The sequence below is a fragment of the Antrostomus carolinensis genome, unplaced genomic scaffold (genome assembly GCF_000700745.2).
Source record: "Antrostomus carolinensis isolate BGI_N321 unplaced genomic scaffold, ASM70074v2 scaffold5530, whole genome shotgun sequence".
Lineage (NCBI taxonomy): Eukaryota > Metazoa > Chordata > Aves > Caprimulgiformes > Caprimulgidae > Antrostomus > Antrostomus carolinensis.
This window is the reverse complement of record NW_010286322.1, coordinates 104,212-128,138: the sequence shown is the minus strand read 5'-3', so window position 1 is coordinate 128,138 and position 23,927 is coordinate 104,212. Positions and strand designations below refer to the sequence as shown.

The following is a 23,927-nucleotide window of genomic DNA, read 5'->3' as shown; positions in this document are numbered from 1 at the left end:
GAACACTGAGAAAGAAGACTTGCACTTTTGCAAGTGAAGCAAGTCTGCAACATCTGGCATTCACTTATCTGAGTATTTAGGAAGATTTAAGTTTGCAGTCCTGGCTTCGTGGAAGTTGATGGCAGCTTTGTTGCTGACTTTGGTGGAGCCAAGATGACATCATTATGCTTTAAGTGTTGTTTTAGTGTGAAAAACATCATAAAATTGTTACAGATTTCTTTCCTCTCAACCCTGTATCAAGCTTGCTCAGCTGACAAGTTTAAAAATGCTTTTCTATTTGTCCTTAAAACCTAGCACACAAACGTGCAGAGCAGACTTTGTGATTTTGATTCATGTATTGTCAGTGGGAAAATCACATTTATAGGTCAGGTTTGGCTACCAAGTAAAACTGTGTGAGATTGCTTAAATATAATGAAAGTCAGAAGCAGTTCTTGAATCTGAATATTGTAAATTATAGAAAGAAAAAATGTTCATGGCTTATATTAATTTCTTCTTGAGCACATATAGGAGCTAATGCTGTGCCAGATAGTGGAGTTTTTCAGTATTATAAGCCTGTAAAACTGAATACACGTTAGTTTTTAAAATTAAAAACCCAACACATTTGTTAGTAACCAAAGTACGTTCACATGGCCTTTAAAATATTCACGATTTTGGTGTTTTCTTCTCTGTTTTTTAATAACACAAAATAAAGCTGTGAAATTTGTTCTAACTATTGGGTATTTTTCCAAACTGCATTTGTAGTAGTGTATTCCTTGATTCTTTAAGAATTATCTCAGTCTCGGAAGCTGCTTGCTATTGATGTGGATGTAGTGAACATTGTGCTAGAATACTATGTTGATATGATAGTCCATATGGATTACCTTCCACTGAAGTGAGACCACTGCAGGCAGTGTGAAGTTCTAAGATGATTTTGCAATCATCTGAACACTGAAAGATGCTATCCGTGCTTTTACTGTTTTAACGTAATCTTTTCTAAGAATGCCTGATAAGGAAAAGGATAAAAAGGTGGAGAGAAAAAAAGGAAACAATAATAACACGAAGAAAAAGCTGAGTAGTTGATTGAGCTGAGAGGGGGACATCAGAAACATTTGTAGGGGCAGAAGGGCAAATAAAGCTGAAATGGCTAAAGATTTTAGCCTTTTAAAATAGTTTTCAGAATGAAGAGGGAGATAAAAATCAGGGAGTTCTATTTTTACAGCCTGTTTAAAAAATGTAATAACATAAAAGAGTGGCCAAAGATCTGGGTTCATTGTTATGAGATTAAGAGAAAGGGAATTTAGGAGAGGGATGAAGGAAAGATTTCTGGGAGTAGCTCTTCCATCGGAGGCTGCCAGAGCACAAGCTTGCAGGGTGATTGAATCCTGCTCCAAAGTGTCTCTGCTTCCCTGCTGACGTGCCACAGTGGAAACAGAGCTGGGGGAAAGCCTTCGCTTGCCTGCTTCACAACATTGCTCACAACAAGGCATAGATGTGTCACCACAGGTGTAGTATCTGAGTGCCTTTGGCTGCATCCTGATTTCAGGGCTACTTCAATTTCTCACCATGCTGAAATGTGCAGATACGGCTACATTTTCCTGAAAACTGATATGCTAGCCGAGGCAAAATTTATACAGAATTAATAAATAGAGCCAATATTTTACCGTACATTCTTGAATTCTGCCCATCTCCAGCTGCCAGAGGCATTAAATGGCTTGTAGGCTAAAATTAATATGAAAGATTTGGGAAAGTATGAGACGTATGGCTAGCTTTAATTGCTATCAGATTTAATTTTTTAAAATATAACTTGCTGGTGTTGGAAAGGGTGTTTATTTTGGTATCAACGTATTTATGGTGACTGTTGAAAAACTTGTTCAAAGTAGAATGAAAATTCTCTAAACTGTTCTGTTTTGGCTTACTATTTTATATTATGCTAGACAGATTCAGCAGTGTGAAATCAGAAGATGTGTGCAGTTACGTAGACTGATGGTAAACTTTAAAACTGTTAAGTTATTGGACACAAATTTAAATTCAAATGATCTGGCAGCTGCAACAGTTTTTACTTAATTGTTTTGGGGTTTTTTTGTTAGCAGTGTGGTAAATTTGAAAGTACGACAGCCTATATTGTTTCTAACAAGAAGCTTAGTTGTGTAGCTACATTTGTTGGACCAAAAGATGGTCTAACACAGATGGTTGATAGTTCCTAGTGATGCCAGATGTCCTTTGCTGAGAGCAGACTCCACCACTCAAGTGTAGCTGTGCCAGGTTAGCTAGCAGTGTGTGTATTGTGTGCATTTACCCTTAGATGGAAGGTTCTGTGGCTTCTCAGCCCAACATCAGGTCAAGTATTGGCTGATTTAATAAAACTAAAGCTGATAATCTGAAGGAAATTTAATACTGCTTAGAGGTAGTGAGACTCTTCCTTGCTGGCTCTTAGTTGCCTGTTGTGGAACACGGGGTTCAAATATAATTTTGCTGTTAAAAGAATACCTTGGTTTAAAAAAAAAAAACAAACAAACAAGCAAAACAAGGCAAAAAAAAACCCCAAAACCACTTCAATCAACATATTAAACTTAGGGATAAACTATGAAATAGTTTATATAATTTCAAATAGTTTAGTTTTCTAAACTTACTTTCAAGATAAGATTGTGTACTTGACTTTAAACTTATTCCTGTGTAACTATAGACTTGTATATCCAGTGTATGTGTCTGTATGCATATATGGCTGATGTAATAGCATAACTTGAGTGTTAAACTTTAAACTCAGTCATACAGTGAGACATAACACTGAAAGAATATACTGGCATGTTTTCGTGCATCAGTACTGCCCAGGATTGTAGGACTTTTTCTTCTACTCTCAAGACACAATATGAAAGGTTGAGATATGTGCTATTCAAATGGTGTTTCCAGTAGTTTTATGCACATCTGAGTTGAAGAGAGTATTGACTTCTGTTGTTCAAAGTCTTTATTCAGTCTTTTAATGAGATATTGTGTGCTCTTGCAGATGTAAAATGCCACTTTTAGCATTGCTTGCCACCCCTCCTCAGTGCCAAATTGTTAACTTTACAAAATGTGAATAAAGAGTTAAACGTGGTGAGTGTGTCCAGTGATACTTGCTGTTGCCTCCTCTAGTGCTGATGCAGATCTAGGTAGAAACAGTAAAGACTCACCAAGCTGATGTCTATACAAAGGACCAGTCAATTATTAGTCAAGGTTATTCAAGGTGGTGTAGTATGCAGGCTTTGTTGGAGAAGCCAAGAGGGGTGGTGAGGTTTTTTTTGGTTTGGGTTTTTGTTTTTTTTAAAAAAGAATGTCAGATCTTTGTATGAGCTTTCCATAAGCTGCTTATTCATTTGTGCTTGGTCGATCACTATATCAGTTTTATATATAAGTTATTATTGCAGATAATAGGAGAGCTTTTGAATACTCATGACAATACATTTTATGAACTTTCAAAGTATCCTTGTTGACACAGTGCTAGTTAACTGTATTTTGAGAGATTTTGATTTTGAAGCAGCTCTCATGAGCCATACAAGGAAGAACTCTGCAGCAACAGTCTTGCCCTGTATAAATGCAAACAGGGATCAAGTATTTAACTCGCATCAGAATGTAACGGTATGTGGTGTGCTAAATCTGAAATACACATGTTGAGACAAATCCTGAAAGACCAATAACTGTTTCAAACAACTGCAGATTCTTTAGCTCCAGGAGCCAAGTTCCAAAACTAAAGACTTTTCCATTTTGAAGGAAATAATCTTTTTAAAAGCGGTGGGCCTAAATGATTGCTGGCTTTCAACATTTTCTGTCATAACATTGTTTTAAGGTGGGTTAACAAATTACTGTAGCTTGGAGGAATAAAAATTAGGTACAACTTTTTAAGTGAAAAGACTGTATTGCCCTTTTGTAAGTATGTAATCTTGTTCTTTGAGGACACTTAGGGCAAAATTCTTGTTTTCGTTAGTAATAAAGTAGAACATTGACATTTCTATTGCTGTGCCGTCTGTAAGGATTCAACATTTTACTTTTTGTGAATTAGCAAATAAACCCAAACATATTTTTTATGACATACAGGTGATCAGCATGTTTAGAAAATATGTTACTAGTAAGTAGTTACTCAGTATTCTCTACCTTTGAAAATTAATCTTAAAAAAACCCCAAAACCCCTAAACTGCAAAAGGTTACTTGCTGGAATGTGTTAATCCCTCTGGTTCTGCAACGAAAAATTGTTAGTCTTTAACTTTTTGCAGTGTCATGAAGCCTGTAGATGCAGTGGAATTACTTAAAAGAACATAAAAAAGAACTATTTGTAGCACATAAAATGGAGCACATAGTGGGCTTTTTACAACTGGAGTCTGATAGGATGGTGCAGTGTGTCTATCCTACTGCATATGTGTACTGCATATGTTTTTATTTGAACCTGTGCATAAATACTTATCTGAACTTCAGGCTGAAATGATTTTCAGTATTTGGTGTTAGTGACTGATTTTATTACGTAGCAGCGAGGATGTCAGAACGAGTGTTTCTACTGCAATGCTGCTTGCTTTTGTGTAAGGCAAATGTTATCTGAGCCTTTATAGAACTGTAAAGTACAGTTCAAATGTGAAAAAATGTCATCTTGTTATAAATGGCAGCAAATGGTGCTGATTATTTTACCTTTGACAAAGTGGAAAATTTAAAGGTTGGTGTGTCTCATTTTATTAATACAGTAAAATTTTACAGTGTTGTTCTGGGCTTAGATATATGTTCTTTAGTGTTTATTATCCCTCAGTTACTGTAAAAATTTTTTATTTGAAGTCTGGCATCATTGTTCAGAATGCTAATTCAGGAAATTAATTAACATATGAAAGCATATGCACATCCATTTGTCTCCATTTCTTTCCTTACACTAACCAAAACAAAGTTGGTGTTTTCTTGTAATATGCAAGGGTGATGGAACGCAGAGACCATATTTTTTATCATTTAGCACTAGTTTATGGCTTCCACAGACTTGTCCTAATAATGAAGCTATGAAGGATATGACAAGAATGATGATATTAAGTTTCTCTAGACTAACAGTAAATTTTTCCATTCTGATGTCAAGAACGTAGAGCATCTGGAATCTGCAGTGTGAGTGGTTCAGTCCGGGAACGCTTTCATCAATTGCTTAGCCATTTATTCTCCTCCTAGGAACAAGCAGTCTTCTACAGAATATAACACTACAAAGGAAGCAGTTTTCTAGAACTGGAAAAATTATTTATGTCCCGTTGTTTCTGATTTAAAAGCTTTCTGTTGCTGCTTAGTCTTAAATCTTATAGCATGTGCAGATTTAGCACACACATTTTTCAATTGGAATCGATGTTACTACACAGTTTGTTCTTCAGATGGAATAAAACTAAATTGTATTAAGCAAGCCTAGGCAAAGCTGAAGATACTCTGAAGACAGGAACTCCCTAAATGTGTTGAAAGAACAAACTGAAATTTCTCTATTACCTTTTTAAGCAGGGAAAGTACTGAATTTTCAAACACAGCTGGGTTTTCCCTTGAAATTATTTCCTTCATCCAAACTGGCAGAAATGCTACAAGCCTTGTTCTGCAGCTATTTTATCTTACTTGCTCTTGCAACAAGTCCAGAATATTCAGAGTAGTTTCTCTATCCATGAGATACTGACAAAGTGTTGTAAATTTTACTCTTAGAATATATGTATGTGTATTGAGATGATCTACATGCATATAGTTTATATGGACTATTTCTGTAGGCAAAGTTTTCTAGTCATTGGTTTTTAATTGCCTGTGGCACTTTCCTTGGCTGAACTAAATTTCATGAAAAGTATACTGTACATCCAGTATTAATTTATTACTTCTAAATTTCTTTATTCTTGAATCAGGTAATCAGATTTAATAGACCATATAAGCATCTTCAAACACCCCCTGCCCCTTAGAAGAGTTTCATAGTACTCCTATGTGCAATGCTTGTCTCCTTTTATTAATATTTCCATGCTATAGGTTTTTACTTAGTTCACATAAGGGTTAGATACTCTTCCTAACTTATATAACATGAATATAAATAGCAGCATACTAATGTCTAAAACTAGAGGCTCCCTTGTTTATCTGGAATTGACTCTCTTGGTGGACTTGGCAGTACTGGGTTAACTGTTGAACTTGATGATCTTAAAGGTCTTTCCCAACCTAAATGGTTCTATGATTCTATTACTGCCACTGGACTATGTGGCCATGTTTAATCTAGAAAGGGCCCTTTTTCTGTGTTTCAGTGATTTGGGAGTGTCCGGGGCCGATTACGTTGTGATCTGGGTTGGTGTTTTTTTCCCCCAAGTTGTAGGACTGACTGGAATTACTTCCCCTCTTATAACTGCAAAATAGTCTGGCATCTCCATGTTTAAGCTCATTGTTAATTTTTTTAATGTATGCTCAGGTCTTCTGGGACCTTTGAATAAATGATCTGCTTTTAAAAATTTAAGTAAATGAGTTTTTTCTGTGTGAGTCATGTTTACTTTACTGAATTTTGACACCTGAAGTATTTTGATACTAGAAAATCCCACTGGGCATATGATTCCCTTTAAATATAAAAGCTGGTTAAATTTAGGGTAACTAGACTAAAAAAAATTAAAAGAACCTGAGTAGAATAACAACAGTGTATTTTTTTTTTTAAAGGCAATTTTTTTTTTTTGCAAGACTCTTTACAGTCTTGCCAGCATTAGACATGTAAAAAAACCAGGATTTTTTTTAACTTTTCATTTTTTTTTTTTTAAACACAACTTCTAGATACTTTCTTTAAAAAGTTTTTTGTGTGTGTTTATTTAAATTGTGGGCATCTTCCCAAAAATGTGTGCAAAATACTTTTTTTTAATAGGAGGTCCATGCATGTCATATGACTCAAGGAGGTGGGACTTTGAGAAGCATCAAATTGAGATGTAGAGGATGACTGAGGCCTGGCAGCCGCGTGCTAACAGTGGTAGCATTCAGCTCTGAGGTGCTGAGACACATCTCATTCTGTGGGATATGCGATGAACACACATTTTTAATTTACAAAACAGTTCATCTGAATATAGTGGGTATAGCTGTGACCTTTTTGAAAGTTAATTTTTTAGAAGTGGTCAAAAGTGTTCGTGTAGCATCACTTCAGTCTTTATAATTGCTACTGAAAAGATTTAAAAAAAAATCTGATTTCAACAGCTTGGCAGTACTAAAACCAGTGAGAAACTTGCATTTATTTCAGTGGCCTTTGTCTCTGGCTTGCAGAACCACCTGAGATGCTAGTTAGAAGTTTTCCAGGAGCTTTTAGGTCGGGCTGAGGCAGTCTTTGCTGTTATATTTGGATTACTTCTCTTGCCAAATGGCAGCATCTCTATACAGTGACACCTTACAGGGCTGCAGAGATTTGAGCTACCACCCTTCAGTGTTGGAAAGATGGATGTGAGAAGTTGTCAGATCTGGTAATTTAAATTAGGCCAACGTCTAGTTGACAATGTAGTGATTTCAAGTCCATTACCAGTTTACAGGAACTTGACAATTTTTTTTTTGTCCCTGTCCATATCACAAAAGCACTTTCTTTTAAATCCCATTTGTGAGTAAAGTAACGATTTTCGCTATTTCTTCACACTGCAATGAATAAGAACAACACACTTCATGTAATTGAGATTGTGGTGGTTTGGGTGGATTCACCCTTTTTGCTTGCAGCTTGCAGCCAAACACAGCCTGCTCTCTCACCCTCCCGCCTCCAGGGAGTAGGGGAGAGAAAAATTAACTCTGTCCTAGCAAAACCAGGACAGAGATGCAAATAAAATGCGATGTTTTAGGTGGAGGGATGTATGTGTAGAAGAACCATATACTGTTCTTATATAGAAAATGTGAATGCTTACTTGGAAATTTTTGATGCCATTGTACTGCACACCACAGAAGGAACAAGAAAAAATGAGACTCTTTGTAAAGATAAACCTTCACAGGTGCTCGCACCTTCTGCTGCTGTTACCTTCTGTTTGGAAGGAGGATGTACCTGAGACATGATCTGGAATTACACAGTTTTAACTTCAGACATTCTAGATCTTTGTTTTCTGTTCTCTACAACTAAATACCCTAAGTCTTCCTCCTGCCTGATTTTCATTTGGCTCCTTGACTGAGTTTTTTATATGCCTCGCTACCTAGTCTGAAGAGGAATCTGAAGAGTGGGAGCGTGGTGTTCTCCAGCGTGCTGCATGGTGTGGTCCTCAGGTTCTGCTGCTGTGGAGAAGGGGGTGGGATTCTGATTTCCTTCTGGCTGAAAGCTATAAACACTGGGCTGTAGAGTCAGAGCAGGGCAGAACTAGAAAGATAGACTGATATTGGATAAAATCACTCAGCACCTGTCAGATTTTCTCCACTTCCCCAGGAGAGCTGCATCGGTTGGGTGCATTGCTCTCAAAGGTATTGGTAGCGCACTAGGGATGTGGACACCCATTTCCCTAAAAGGGGCAATTCAGGGCTGTATCAAGTGAAGCACACAGACGCTTCTGAGATGGATGTGGAAACCTTAATGTGTGTAAGTATCTGCAGTGTTAGTCAGTCCTGGAGTGCCAGCAGGTGGGTTTTACCTCTGGGAGTTCTGTGCATAAAACCCAAGTCTCATAGGCAGATTCAGTCTCACCATGTGTCACCACTGTAATAGTTAATCCATCAGGAAATACAAACTTTCATTTTATTTTCACTGGGGATTTAATTATCAAAGCTTTGAGAAGCAATGGTTACAAGGATAGAATAGTTTTGTAGTTGATTTTATGTGAAATTTAAGCAGCTCTGATGGAACAAGCATAAAAAAAAAGCTTACTGTTATACATGTCCTATTTGAAGGGACTGACTGAAGTTAATGTTTTCTTTCTTTTGAATAGCACACATGAATTGTTCCTAAGCAGCTATACCACAGTGTAGGATTACATTAAATTTCAATTCAGTTATTTAACAATCTTCAGGTTATTCTAAGGTAAATGTCTTTTCAGAAACAAAAGTGGCTATGTGCAGAAATATAACACTGAGTGTAAAGAAATTTTTAAATTTTCTAAATGAAAATGTTTTTGAAGCCTAAACTGGGTGACAAAAATAACCATTTTTGCTAAGCACTGAAGTTCGAATAGGCTGGAAAGCTGGAGCCAAGAGTCCCATACAAACCCCTGTTCTTTGGGTGTCGGCTCAATCACTGACTGTGTCTTGCTAGGCAAGGGTCATCGTTCTTTTTCACTCCTGCGAAATTGTAGTGTTTGAGTTGTATCCTCTTTTTGCAGTATTTCTGGAGTGAAAACAAGAGCAGATTTAAATAAAAGCAAGATTCTAAGAGAAATGAATGTCAACCACCAAAAACACACCACAAAAAGAATGTATCTGGAAGGAACTTTTTTTTTCCAGAATATTTTACTGAAACGCAGTAAAAAAAAGGACAAAAATGTTAAGTAATCAGATCCCGAAGGTGCTGTATGCAGTTTTGAAAGGGATATGTAGTGCCTGAAAAGGCTGTGAAATTATGTTTACTAGTAAATATTCTAAACCAGATAATAGGGAGATGATAAGCATAATAATGATAGGTAGCTTGTAACTTACAAAAGTGTTCTTTACTAGTAGAATATCTTGTAAATCTGTCCTTGAGATGAACAGCAGCACTTATTCAGACTAAAAATAATAGCAGGACCGTGTATCTTGGATCCCAGGAGACTATTGGTGTTTTTGTAGACAGCAGACAGGAGAAAAAGGCATTTTGTCCTTTTTACCCCAAGTAATCCCGCTGGAAAATTAAACATGTGCTGTGAATTGATATCAACTCATGCCAGGTTACCTCCCTAAAGAGAGCTGCTGCAAACACTGTTGCTACATTTCTTGGACAGCAGTTTGATGGCCTGTGTGCATGATGGATATTTTATGCTGTATGCTACTGTGAAACAGTGTGCTACTGTCTGCCCCTCGGAGACCGCTGGTGAGGTGTGCCACAAATAACTGAGAACAGCAATTGCTTTAACCCTACAGAGAATCTCAAATACCTGCAAATTAAAAATGTTACTGAAATAATTCTCTGTGTGTGTGTCTGAGAAAATGGTTTTGGTTTTGTTTTTTGAGGTTTAATCCTACAAAACAGAGCAGTTCCTTTTGTCTTGCTGTGGATTCCTACTGAACACAGGATAAAAAAAATATTAAGCAATATATTAGCAAGAAATATTTAGAGAAACCACGAACCCTTTTTTAATGGACCACCCTATCCAGTTTCTGTTCTTTTAAGGAAGTTTTTCCTATTCATGACTCATTTCATTCTTTGGCTAACATCAAGGGAAATGGAATAACGATTAAGCAAAGGAATGTATGTTTTTTTTCTGGTTTTGTCCTTTTTTTCAAAACCTTTATGAATTTTCTGTATAACCTTGTGTAAATATATATGGATGTAGAAGTTTGACAACTGTGACAAGGTAAAAAGTACACTGCTAATACTTGCTTCTTAGTAATTTTTAACAAATGTTCCTTTTGGTTATACAAGTTCATGTTATACTGGATACTCCAGACTCCCTATTCAGTTAAAATGACATGGTCCAGGCAGCCAATTACACAGAACTGTTAAGTGAAATTAATGAGATCACCTCTAGATTACACTTTGTGTTTTATTTTCATTTTATAGGTCTGTATGAGCTGCTGGCTGCATTGCCAGCCCAGCTGCAGCCACATGTGGACAGCCAGGAAGACCTGACCTTCCTCTGGGATATGTTTGGTGAAAAAAGCCTTCATTCACTGGTGAAGGTAAACCACATTTAAGTCAGATTCTCTTTGAGAAGAGCATATGGAAAAATGTTTTGAGCGCCATCTAGTAAACCAGTGATCAAACTGTTGCTCAGTGAAAACAAAACAGCCTTGTTTTAACTCTGTTTCTGTCAGGGGTGGAAGTTGTTAAATAAGGTTCTACCAAAAATACATAGATGATTTCATTTAAGAGTGATGTTTTGGCAGTGTAATGCTAATGCAGCAAACATATGTTGTTTGCCCTTGTTTAGAAAAAAAGCATACGAAATAGTAGCAGGAAATCTGAGACTTCTTTATGGTCAACATTCAAGACCTGGAGTTTAGCTTAAATAAATAAATGTTCACAGCAAAAATTAGAAGGAATATATTTTCTGAGGTCAAGTATGGCAACAGTTCAGTAGCCACATTAATTTAAAATAATTTCCTTTAACAAAGTCAACTGAAATTCTAGTAAGCTGTTTCTTTTATTGGCTTGCCTCCATTTAAAATTGTGTTTTGCACATAAATATGTTGGACTAAAGTATGGCCTAAAATAAGTTTGGAAGAATACTTGAGTAAAGTGTCCTGCTATGAAAATGATTAGCAATGAGAAGTCAAAGCATGCTGTGGGAGTATGCAGAGCTACCCCGATAATGTTAAAATTGCTTATAGCAGGAAAATGGGGCCAATCAGCTGGTTAGAAATGTTCCACTCCTGCAAAATGGTGAGTATGTCTTCAGTTGCTGCTACAGAGCTAATTCAAGCTGGAAGGAAATTCTGAGGTCTCAAATGAGTCAGTAGGTGGTAGTAACCCATGCCATGCATATATCCAGACTCTCACATAATTGAGCAGAATTTGTTACCCTTGTAAGTCATTGATCTAGAAGAAGCTTAAAATTGGGATTATTTCAGTGTAGGTTTGAAAGAGTCAACTTTTTCCATTTCTTTCAGCTGTCTTACTCTGGAAAAAGATGAAATAACGTTGATACTTGGCCAAAATTATTTTCAAAATAGCTAAGAATTTACGTGTAAAAGTAAACACAAGTACTCTCTGGTTGTTGATACACAAAAGCAACAAACAGGAGAACAGTGCTTGGCAATACTTGGTTGCCTAAAGAATTTCATAGAAGTTTCTGAAGTGCCGTGATTCCCAGGCTCCGTACTGCTTTGCTGCAGCTGTCTGTTCAGGTGGCTCAGAAGATCACTGCAAGGGGAACACTGGTCATCTTTCTAGTATAGGCTGACAGTGGTGTGCATCTAAGCAAAATGTTAGGTTAGTTGCTAAATTAGTTTTCTTTGTGGACCGGAAATTAAAGAAGGGTGGCTAGAAAATGAGGGTGGATCTGTGAAATAGCATTTCAACTTTTGCTCTAATTTTCTATTGAGGCAAAACCTAAAGCTTTTCAAACTCTTTCACGTGCTTCCTTTTGCCCCTTCCTCCAAAAGAAAACAAAGATAGCACAACAGTAACGAGTTTACTTGCCTTGAGCGTACTCTCAGTTTGGAAAAGTTGGCTCTCCTACTGGCTCTCCTAGTTGCATGCCCTAGTTACCATGTTGTTTGTTATTGCAGGGTGGAACGGTCTTTCTGATTTTAACAAAAAAGAATTCATGAGAAAGCTTTCTTGAGGCAGATAGAAAGCTTTGGGGATCTGTGAATGGTCACATTATTGCAGTTATAACAAGTAGGCATTGAAGTAATCCAACTGTCTTTACTATTTATCTTGTCGGTTTTAGGTGCAAGTATTAAATGTACATGTAACTCTGATCCTGTGAACTGTTCTACTGAAGTGCTGTTAAGTCTCACACAATCTTAAAATGACTTAATTCTTGAAATTACATCTTTAGTGTTCACTAATAGTGCTTCTTTTAATACTCCATACTAATTTCCTTCAAAAGACAAAGTTGTTTAATTAAAAGAATTGAGACCATTAAGAGCATCTGGTGTGACCCAGTGCATATCACAGAACCTCACCTTTTGATTTCTGTGGTTTTCAGGTATAGAAAGTAGGGCATGAAGAGCTTTCGAAAGGTAATCTAGTTCATATCCCTGCCCCAAGACAGGCTTAATGGTATTTGCTTGACCTTTAATACATTTCTTAAAAGGATTATTGAGTATCCTATCAAGTTTCAGAGAAGGCAGTCCATATCTTTTTTGGAAGAGAGCTGTAGGAGCTAAGAAAGAACCCATCTGCCGTAGTTTTTCCCTGTTACAAGGCTTCAGAAGTGCCAAATCTTTCTTTCTGGGTTCTGGTGTCTTATTTGAAAGGCTGGTTTTCCTAGCAATAACTTCTTAAAATCAACTGTACTTGCAAAGACAAATGTTTTTAATTCCTCAAGCAGAGAATGATGACAGATATTTTGTAATTAAAAAAAAAAAAAAAGTAGTAGCTTAGAGCCAAGGATGTTGCGATCCTGGTATGTGTCAATTTTGGAAGAAAATAAGCAAGTGTATACTACTAATTAGGCACTAGTATTTCTCTATTTAAGATAAACACTGCTTAATAAAAAATTCTAAGCTGATCTTCTTACCTTACTGTTTAATAATTTCAAATATTAGAAAAGAGCTTTTGTTCTAAGTTGTGAAAGATCTCCAAATTGTTTGAAAGGTTCAAGTATAAAATGAACTTTCTACTTTTTCTACAGATATTCCAAGTTTTATGGGTATTTAATGATCATAGTGTTTTCTGTATTGCTGTATACTATGGCATATGGTTTGCTATTCTGGCTCTCTTAGTACTGAAAAGAAAGGAGAGAAAAAAAAAAACAAACCCCAAACCTTGTCTTGGAGTTCTCTTCATTCGGTGTTGTTGGACAGAAATCTCTTTGTGAACTTGGATCGGCCCGAGCTGTTCTAAGAAGTCAGAAATGGAAAAGTTGTATTAGATCATCCAGTCCATTCCCCTGCAAATACTGAATTGTTCCCTGCAGCACATTCCTATTGTAGTAAGTAAAACCAGCAAAACCCGATGCAACTGTTCTTGCTGTCCTTTTTCTCAATAAAGGAATCTGTTGATTAGATTTTATTTTTCGAAGTATAGAGAAGAGGGAACCACAACTGTTGTTGACAGTTTGGAAGAGAAAATTGGCTCTGGATAGTGAATGTTTAAAATTTGTCTCTGCTTCCCTCAATTTGTTACTTCCTTGTGTTATTACACGACTCTCTTAAGTTCTACCAAAAATCTTCAGCCATGTCATTACTTTTTATATAGCAGAGATCCCAGTAATTCTGTAGAGATTTATAGAAAAGAAACATGAAGAGGTGATTCTTCAGGGTAATTATGAACACTAACGGAGCTGAAACCTGAAATAGTATACATGTGCTCTGCTTGGATTTTTTTTTTTTTTTTTAGAGGAACAGAAGGGATAAATAAAGATCTGTTCTCACTACTCTTTTACCTTATTTTTGGAGGAGCTGCAAGAATTTCCATGTGTGTTTGCTTGCTGCTAGTGCACCAGACACATGTTTTATTGTTTATCTGTTTAGCTCCAAGATTATGCTGCTTCTTGCACTGTTGCCTTAAACATTTCTGGTTGTGGGTGTAATGGTCAAGAATTGAATAAGCTTATCTGTTGGGCTTCTACTGAAGTATTTCCTTAACCAATTGCATTTTACTGATTGGTTTTGGCCAGCTCAGAGCATGCACAGTTCTTTAGCCTGTACTGTACTTTGCAGCATGAAAAAGAAGCCACAGCAAGTGGTATTGCTGTTCTTTTGATAGGGAAGAGTTTGTGCATCCAAAAAGCAGTATGTGGCACTGGGAAAGAAAATAACTGCTGTAAAAGTAAGGAATATTTGGTGGATATAGTCTGATTTATTTTTTTTTATTTTATTTTATTTTTTAGAGCTGCCTAGTATTTTGGTAGCTAGCCTTGCAAGACCTTAATTTGTGCTAATTTTATATTCACCTGGATATGACTTGGCTTGAAGTTCTGAGAAATTATTTTGTATGTACTAATGTTTGTCCGTGTTGATGGCTAACAGCATTTGCTAAGTAATCTATTCTTTAAAAATAAAATAGATGAATGTATCCTGGTGTAATTTCTTTGGCATTTAAATTGAATCATATGATTACATAGCCCGTTTTACAATCATTGTGGTGTACTAGAAATTTTCAGTGTGAAGACTCAGATTTTTCAATAAGTAAATGTAGGTGTTTTCAGCCTCCTGTGGTTCCTTTGTTGGTAATGAGAAAAATAAAGGTAGCAATTTTAAAAAAAAAGGCTGACTAGAGCAAAGCAAAAGTGATTGATTTGACACATGCTTATAGTGATAAAATCCATCATCTGCAGATGATGTGCTAAATCTTCAGTCCGGACTGGTGCGAGCCCAGTTCACAGGCAAGTTTATATGCACTCTTAGTTTTATCCAGAGCTTTATACACAAACTCCATGTGTATAAAGCTGTTAATCTGTAGGATGAATGACTTTGCATCTACAGGACAGAATCAGAGAATTTCGATAAGGTTTCCTGTCTTGTTTTATGTTAGAGGATAGACTAACTCATAACTCTTCAATCTTTCATCTTTCAAGAGCTATGCATGTTCTTTTGGCACTCATAGAGGGATTGTATGGTGCAGCTTCCCCTACCCTGTGATGTGTCAGACGTTCTGCAGCCAGCATCTATAAGATCCACAGATTGTGTGCATTCGCCTCCCATTGGCTTTCTTCATGGCAGCCCAATGATGTTCACATTGACCGCTACTGCACTTGAAGTTTGAAGCTGATACTGAAATATGTTTTGCTGAACATACGAAAGTTACTTGCTTTCTCATTTCTTTGTTTTTCATGTTTACTTTCTTTTGAACTAATATTTATACAATCTTCATAATTTATTGTTGGGACTGTCTATTTTTTTCAGGTCACAAGAACTCTTTTTTTATGTTAACCATTATGTTATAGAGAAGATGGAGAGAGCAGGGTGTGTTTGTGAGGGGGGTTTGATTGGCTGGTATGTTTGCACCTGTTAAGAGAATGGTGAGAAGGGTTTCTGACTTCAGGGCAGACAAGAACAGCTACCTCAGAAGGAGCTCAGAGGAGCTACATTACTCAAGCGCAGCAAACCTGGAAAATGCAATAGAAGAGAAAGTGGGACTGGGGGTTGGTAGACTGTAGGTGGCACCTAACCTCAGATCTGACAGAGTGAGTGGGTTGTGGTTTCAGGGGAAAGTGTTGGAGAGTTGGAGAGATCTATGGACCACCTTGGAGTGGGTGGAATTATTGAAACTGATAGCTCGATCACTAAAATGTTGCTTTGATACTTGAAGTCCTTAAGGTTCTTTACTGCTGGGTTCTCAACCACATTTATTTTTAAAAAGCTGTGCCTCCCCAGCAAAGGGAATAGGCTGCAGTTCTATGAATGTAAATTCATGTGGAGGTCTGAAGTGCTGTTTGCTTTGGAGATGGGAAAAAAGAAGGGAAAGGCGGTGTGAGTAAGCATTTACCACCTGGCCATCTGGAGAAGGAGGTGTAAGTGTGGTGGTTGGCAGCTGGTAACAATTCATGGCCAATGGAAAATAATTGTTCTTCATGCTCTAGAGCAGAATCAAGCAGGGTTGCTTCTTATGTTATGGTTTACATCTTTCAGTCAGAAAATATATGCAAAACCTACTGATGGCAAGAGCAAAGCGATCACCCTTGTCATGCAGGCTGTCCAAACAACACACAGATGTGGTCTGTTGTGCTGGTTTGAAAACTTTTACTATTGCTGGCAAGGGGAGAAGGAATTTACTATAGTTTAATTCATTAATATTGATGTACTAGAAAATAAGTGTCAGTTATTTGTCATTTTTTAAATCCAGAGCATCATAAATCAAGGAAATCTTAATTTTTGTAAGGATATCCTTGTTCAGTGAAAGTGTCTTGTTGAAAGAGGTGTAGTGCAACCTTGCCTCAAATCCTGTTGAGAGAATACATGATACACAATGTCTTCAGCCTTGCAGAACTGTCTAGCAATAAGGTAGATATGGATAGTACTAGGACACTGAATCTGCAAAGAAATACAAAATCTGCATGGAAGAAATTTAAGGCTTTTCTTTTTCTTATTTTGTGGAGAGGAAGCTTGATCTGCAGTTAATTTTTGAAGCTTCCTGCTGGAGTTGGGTGTACAAAAAATATATGTCAGAGTGTTAGAATTTCAGTACTCTTCTTGTCCAAAATATTTGTAGGTAATGGTCTAATTCATATACTGAAATACAAACTTGCCACACGCTTTCTACTTACCTAAGGATGAAAATTATTGAAAAAATAATACTCAGATAAAGCCTCTGGATGACTGATAATAGTTTGCAGTTGTATTTGGAGTGATTACCACTGAAGTAATGACTCGTTTTGCTTCCATCAAAATTACTGCATTCAAAAAATGTGTAATGCAAGGTGTTATTCCTTACAAAGTGTCACATAAATTTAAAGTATTACTTTTGAAGCCAAAGTGATTTTTTGAGAATTGCTCAATAGCCAGCAACTGAAATCTGCAAGTAAAGAGATCGCTCTTAGCTGGAGGCAGTCAGCTGCCTTTAAACTTAATTTCCATGGGAACAGTGATTAGATTAATCAAAATAAGGTAATTGAAGTTTTACAGAAAATAGTACAGGATCTTTACTTTATTCAGGCTGATATTGTTTCCATGGAAACATTAGGGAAAAGGTAGCTAGCAGCCAGACATGGAGCAAACGACTGCTTCTCTTGTTGAGAATGAGGGCATTTCTGATTGAAGTGTGTGTATTGAACCCTTTGACTTGTTTGTGCTCTTACTGTATAAAAGTGCAGGTAATAAGGTAACAACTGCACAAAAATAAGCAAAATAAAAATAGATTCCTGTTTGAAACCATAGCTAATCCCCCCAGCTTTCGTTGTAACATGTAACAGGTTTACTCTTTCTTCTCTGAGTAAAGACAAAGTTGTTTTGCCATGTATATTCACACATACATGCCTGTGCTTATTTGTGCCTTTAATAAAATGAAAAAATGCACCTCCAATTTATTGAAAAAGTGTTCAGGCATAGCTTTGGATCGTGTAACATTTTTTGTAAGAAAATGCACATCAGGTTAGTGCCAAATGGATGGGTTAGTGCAGTTGTGATGGCATATGGATCCTATGTGAGAATTCAACTAAGAGTATTTGTTATAACTGTAGCTAGTAGATAGTTTACCAGGAAACAGAGAGCTAGCAGACATAAGAATTTTGTCCTGAAGTCTATTGAATGGGTTCTCCTTGGTAGTAAATACTTTTTTAGGGTTTCTTTTGTTTCATATGTTTTTATTTTGTACTTTTTAGTAGAAGTTTAACCGGATATCTAGTGTTAACTTCTTTGTCAGAAGTTTGGACTCTCCAGCACCTTGCAGTTTCTACATCGGAGCTGCTGATGTATTTAGTAATAGCCACTTGCAACTTTTAATCTCAGTTTTTATAAGGAAGTCCTGTTCTTGTCATCAACTCCTCCTTTCAGCCCACTTTGATAAAGATAATAATAAGAAAACAATTCAAAGATCAGTTGTCAAAGTATGAAATTGTCTTGTTGAGAGTTTATTCTCATAAAAGCTGTAGAGGTTGGGTTGGTATCAGAAGGGTCTACAGGAATGGTGTACCAACAAACTTTTGAAATTAAAATTAAAGCAGATAAGCTTATTAAATCAGAGGTGTGAAGTGCTGGTCTATGACTATTACTTGAAACTTGTGAATAAATCAGTACTTTGGAATGTGAAAAAACTTTGGTTTAGGTTAAAATCCAGATGGAGGCATTTTTTTGGATCAGTGGTAATTGATTTAAAGTTTCTGCTGGGAAACCTCCAAAGAGTAGCAGAAATCCAGCCAAAATGTACTGGACGTAAAAGAAGTAAATCAATCCCTCTAAGACAAATAGTTTGTAATTTCATTATTACCAAGGGGGCAATGTACCAGCCTGGTGACAAAACTGGTGCAGCAGTTCGAAGACAAGTTTTAGAACCCAAATCTATGCTCATACCCAGATTTTTCTTGTCTTATGAAGCTTGTACAGTATTTATTTAACCAAAGTGATACATTTTTTGTCTATGATACTGAGGCCAATGAAAGGTCTCGTAAGCTGCTCAGTAATAGGAGTCTGATAAATCCAAGACATCCAAGGATAATGTAATTTTAAACTGTTTTTCTACAGTGTTCTTTTCCTTTGGACCAGAAGTTCTATGGCAGAACATGTGAGGGAGTGTTTAAAACAGGTTTTTTTTGTTACTGACTTGGACTGTTTTCCTTTTAAGAACAGAAAATCATAACTACCCAAGCAAGCCTCTGCAATGCAGAAATGTTGTAAGAGTTAAGAAGGATAGGATATGATAGTCACAAAATTTCTGAAGCATAGAAATTGATTCAATAAGATTTAATAAAAATCTTAAAATAAGATGTTGTAAAAATGCCTGCCTATGTTTCCTACCAGCAGGTTTTGTTACTGCTTACTTTAACTTCTTTTATTTGAAATCTTGCTTGTGTCCATTCTCCAGCTAATCCTTGGAAAGTTTGTAGTGTTAGTTAATATGTGTAATATTACATATATCGTCACTATCTTTGCTCCTTTGCCTGTATGAAATACAGGCATACATCCATAGTACAGGCATCTGTATTATATCTTTACTTCCTTTTTAAAGCATGGAAAGAAGAGACCAACATAGCATGGCATATGTATGTACACTATTCCTTTAGGCTTACAGATAGCATTGTTTGTAACGGCCCAGCTGGCCAGAAAGGCTACCACAGGCAGAGCAGTGCGTTTACCCATGTGAGCACCAACAATGCTCATATAAACAAAAAAGAAGACCCATTTCTTCTCTCCTGCTGATCAGGGCTGAAGTTCACTGCTGAAAACACACAGACCTTCACTCTCCAGATTTTTAAGCAGAAGTGGATTTACAGATTCCTCAAATAACAGGATGGGCTCTAAGTCCAACTAAATAGCCATGCCTGAGCCCTTTACCCAGCCAGTGGTTAAGACCTTTAGTCCTTCCAGATATGGGTCTCCTCTTACTTGCTGGCTAGTCCAGCTTAAAGTTTTCTAGCAAAGTACACACATAATTCATTAGGGAAACTGCTCTCATCAGTTTCTGGACTTGGATCTCACATGCACAGACATACACCCACTAACACTGTTGGAGCAAAGGAATAAAATAATAATCCGTTTTGTCTTCTGAATTCTATTTCTTATTTTAATTTTATTATCTGTACTTTCACTCACTGTACTGGATACATCAGTATGCCTCTTTTGATGCATCTGCTGGTCAGCAAGGACCCATTTTTGCTTCAGAACTGTTTGTTTCAGAGAATGTTATGCCAAGTAGGTACATTGTGCTCTCCCCTTCAATTCTAGGTTGTTTTTCAGCGGATTTCCCTCTTGCTGCCTTTCTCCTTCACCTTGTTTCATAGACCTCTAACATGAAATTGCTGCTCCCAAGAGGAGGAGATTTTGAACCTTGGAGCCACTGACTCCTTCCTATCCCAGTGGCTCAGGTGCAGTGTGACCCTTAAAAAGAACGTGATATTTACTGAGCGGTGGGAGTGGTGTGGCATAATTGGTTTTATTTTGTCCATTGTAAAGTAAATCTGTATTGCCTCCCTATCTCTTTCATTTTTCTTGTTGACTTTTGCTAGAAGTCACAACCTGTGCAAGGTAAACGCCAATGATGTCAATTATACACAGACACAACTGCCTCAATTATTTTGATATTTAAGAGTTAAAAAACCCCCCAAACCTGCCAGCTATAAATGCTAGGGATTATGTATGGGATAGCTTTAGTACTGCTTTACATTTAGTATGGATATCGTCTTCATAAAGTATCTTGAATTTTAATGTGCTTTACAGATTGAGTTTCATGGAAAAGAGCAGTTTTTGTTGAGGTTTAGTGATGAAATAATCCAGTAATAACACTATGGACATACACAGCTTTAATCAGGACCAAACCATAAATCAGGGTGCAATTTTGAATTTCCAAGTTTCAAACATTCTAGGAAAAAAGTAACCCATGAATGTAATTATGTTAATCAGCATCTGAAATACTAAGCTCATCAAGTTGAAGTTTGGTGTGTCATTAAAGGCTAACTACAAATCATACCATACCAAGCAACAAAATATTTGTAGTTGTTTGCCTCTGCTCTTTCATCTTGAAACATCCACTTTCTACCAATTTCTAACTAATTCTAACTAATAATCTGACCAAGTTTTAGTCTTCTCCCAAAGGGGAAGCAGTATTTTCCTCTTGTTTTATGTTAGGTAACCACTGAGTAAGACCTATGGCTTGACCACATATTCTATCCTGCTTCTGCTCTGTCTCTGTGTTTTCTGAGTATTTATATTGGTCTTTTAACTTATTAGAACTGGATTATTTTCTATTTATTTTTCTACTGGTAAATTAATTTTTAGTATATGAGAGACCTTTAATTCTCTTTGTGTTATGTGCATTTCTTCTCCTTTTATTATTTCTATTAGCGTTTTCATAACCATTCTGTCATGGCTTCTCTGTGTGAGTATCATGATGGTTTTTACTTATTTCATCTTTTCCACTGATTTTCCAAACCCTTGAGAATGTAGTTGAGAGTGACCTCTCATATACTGAGGCTGATCATCCGAGGATGGATACAGTCAGAGGGTACTTCATTGTATTTCGGTTCAGCTGGGGGAGCTCATCTGAGTTAAGCTGCATCAGAATTTGTAATTTCTTGTTCTGTCAAGTGTAAATTGACATTTTTGCATAATATGAAAGGAAATGTGTTACCTTTAGGTTTTGTTAATATTATAACTCATCTATGGCATAAAAATGTTAAAAACCCCAACCTGATAAATGGTACTTTTTCCTGATAGTTTTTAAATTTTTGTTTGTTTCTAATGTTGTATATTAAAATTTTTATGTAAGTCAGGCTAGGTCATGCTGGCTAATGCTTTGGTTGCATCTCACTTGAAAAAAGGGGGCTGGGAGACTGTTCCTGGTTGGAAACTCTCAGGAAATCTCTTGACATCCCTGTAGTTGATACTTCTGTATCACTGGTCTGTATTTTCATAGATCCTTGTTTCTCAGGGAATAAAATTGCTAGACTTACCTCTATATTCTTTTAAATAATAGTGAGAGTGTCCATACAGCTCCCTTTGTTACTGTTGTCTCATCTGTCGTTAGGCAATTTCTGCTGTTTGTAGCAGCTTTCCAAAATACAGCACGGCTCTAATTTTGTACACCTGTACAAATACATTTGTGTTACTCCTTCCAATATAAAAAGAAATGAATATGTTTGCCTTGATTTAAAGCTTCCTGTTAAATGGGTTTGCATGTTTGGAAGATTTAGTGCAAAACCTGAAGTGCAGTGGTTTGAAAAGGTACAGGGAAACAGCATTAAATCTCTCCTTAATTACTGCAATTTTTTTTCCAATATTTTGTTATTATTTTTCATGCTCCTCTATCCTACAAGATACATTCCACTGTGTTGGTATTTCTCCATCCTCTGCAGGGAAGGCTGAGAATTAGTTGTATCAATTAACGTTATTGTAATTATCTGGTTGAACTTCTGCGGGACATCTTACTCTCAACATCTTTCTATCCTTTTAAATAAAATTCAGATTCTGTCTTCATCTTTTTTAAAATTAAAATTCTTACTATAAATCTCATTTGTTGGTTTTAATTAATTTATTAGAGTATCTTTGTTTTGATTTCCATATAGTTTAGATTGTAGCCTGGCACTTGGGTGCACTGTGCAGGCATCAGCATTTTGTTCTTATGTTCTGTAACTTCTGAAGTACTGCAAGTCTTCCATTGCTGGCTTTTATTGATCTTAATTTTTCCCCCATATCTACATATTTTCTCCACATTTTTCTAAATTTTCACCTACTTTTACCATTATTCCCAGAAACAAAAAGAAAACTTTCACTGTGTGCCAAGTGTAGTAAGGATGAGGAGGAGATCACCCTTTACGAACCACCATGAATTAATTTTCAATTTTGCCATCTATTTTTTTAACTTTAAATTTTCAAATTAACTTTAAGTCTGGGATTTCACCAGAGATGTGTTTGTCCCTTATTGCCCAAGTTCCACTTGATTTGTTGTGATCCCTTTGGAAAGTTTTGCTAAGTCAGTCACTTTTTTTAGAAAGGAGGGAAGACCTGGATGCGAAGCATGTCCTCGTAGGCATTCTTTGCTTTCATGACCATGACTTCATTAAAGAGCATTTAAGCAAATGCTTAATTTCACACTTGCAACTTGTCCTAATCCTCTTAAGCACATACTTAATTTTAGTGATTAATTGTTTTCTGTTTTGTTTTGCTTTGTTTTTTAACCGGGATTGTAAGAAAGCAGGAGAAGGGAATGCTGGTGTTTTTAGCTACTTGCCTGTTGGCAGAGGCTGGTAGAGATTTTACTTGTTGCATTTGAGCACCCGCATGTGCTGCTGCTTTTTATTTGTAAGCCTTGCATGTGGTTGATGTATGGAGGATCTACTAGTGTTAGCTTTTGCATCTGAAATTCTTGAGCATTATTTATTTGCATGACTTAAGTTTTTAATGTAAAACTGACTAAAAATCAATCTCTGGATTTTATATTTGAGAAAAGGGATGAATAAGCATGGTTAGTTTTTAGAATCTGCATTTCATCTGTCATTTTGTTAGCGCTTTGTAATACAGTGTCTGTGGCACTTTGATCTGGTTTGTTTTGTCATCATTTGCATGTTTCAGAGTACCTTATTTTAAAGATTGGCAGATTTTTATTGAGGTGTGTGATAGGTGAACAGAGCAGTCAAAACAGAAAATAATAATTAAATGGTAATTGTATTTTGCATGTGTATGAATGCCTAAAAGGTGCTTTTTGTCCTCTCAAATTTTCATATGTATGCATATGCAGCTTTCAGTGTAGGTGTTTTTCTTAAAATGTTATTTATAGTGGAGTAACATAATGTTATTAATTAAAAAGAGAGTTTGGGGTTTGGTTTTGTTTGGTTGGGTTTTTTTTTACATCTGAATTTTATTAATTACTTGACTTGTGCTGTATCATAACATGTTGCACAGGATGTAGACAAACCTGAACAGTGAGCTACCTATTTCTCATATCACATAAATTGTACTGACCCCACTAGATGGTGCTAATTGATAAATATATTTTATTGTGTGTCTGTATGTATATATATATATTTTTTTTTTTTTTTTTTTTTTTTTTTAATCTATATACATGTCCCTTTCTGGGATTAAAATTTGGGTTTTGAATGAGTTAATTCTGTATCATTGAGCTGTACAGA

The 23,927-nt window shown here is 36.3% G+C and overlaps 1 protein-coding gene across 1 annotated transcript in view; it reads left to right on the top strand.

Annotated features, from left to right (window-relative positions):
- The window catches only part of MPP7 (MAGUK p55 scaffold protein 7), a 106,781-nt gene that overhangs the window by 3,265 nt on the left and 79,589 nt on the right, over positions 1–23,927 (top strand). Inside the window, exon 2 of the mRNA XM_010163706.1 lies at positions 10,598–10,716. Within this exon, the coding sequence (XP_010162008.1) occupies positions 10,598–10,716 (119 nt within the window). The remainder of the gene's footprint in view (positions 1–10,597; positions 10,717–23,927) is intronic.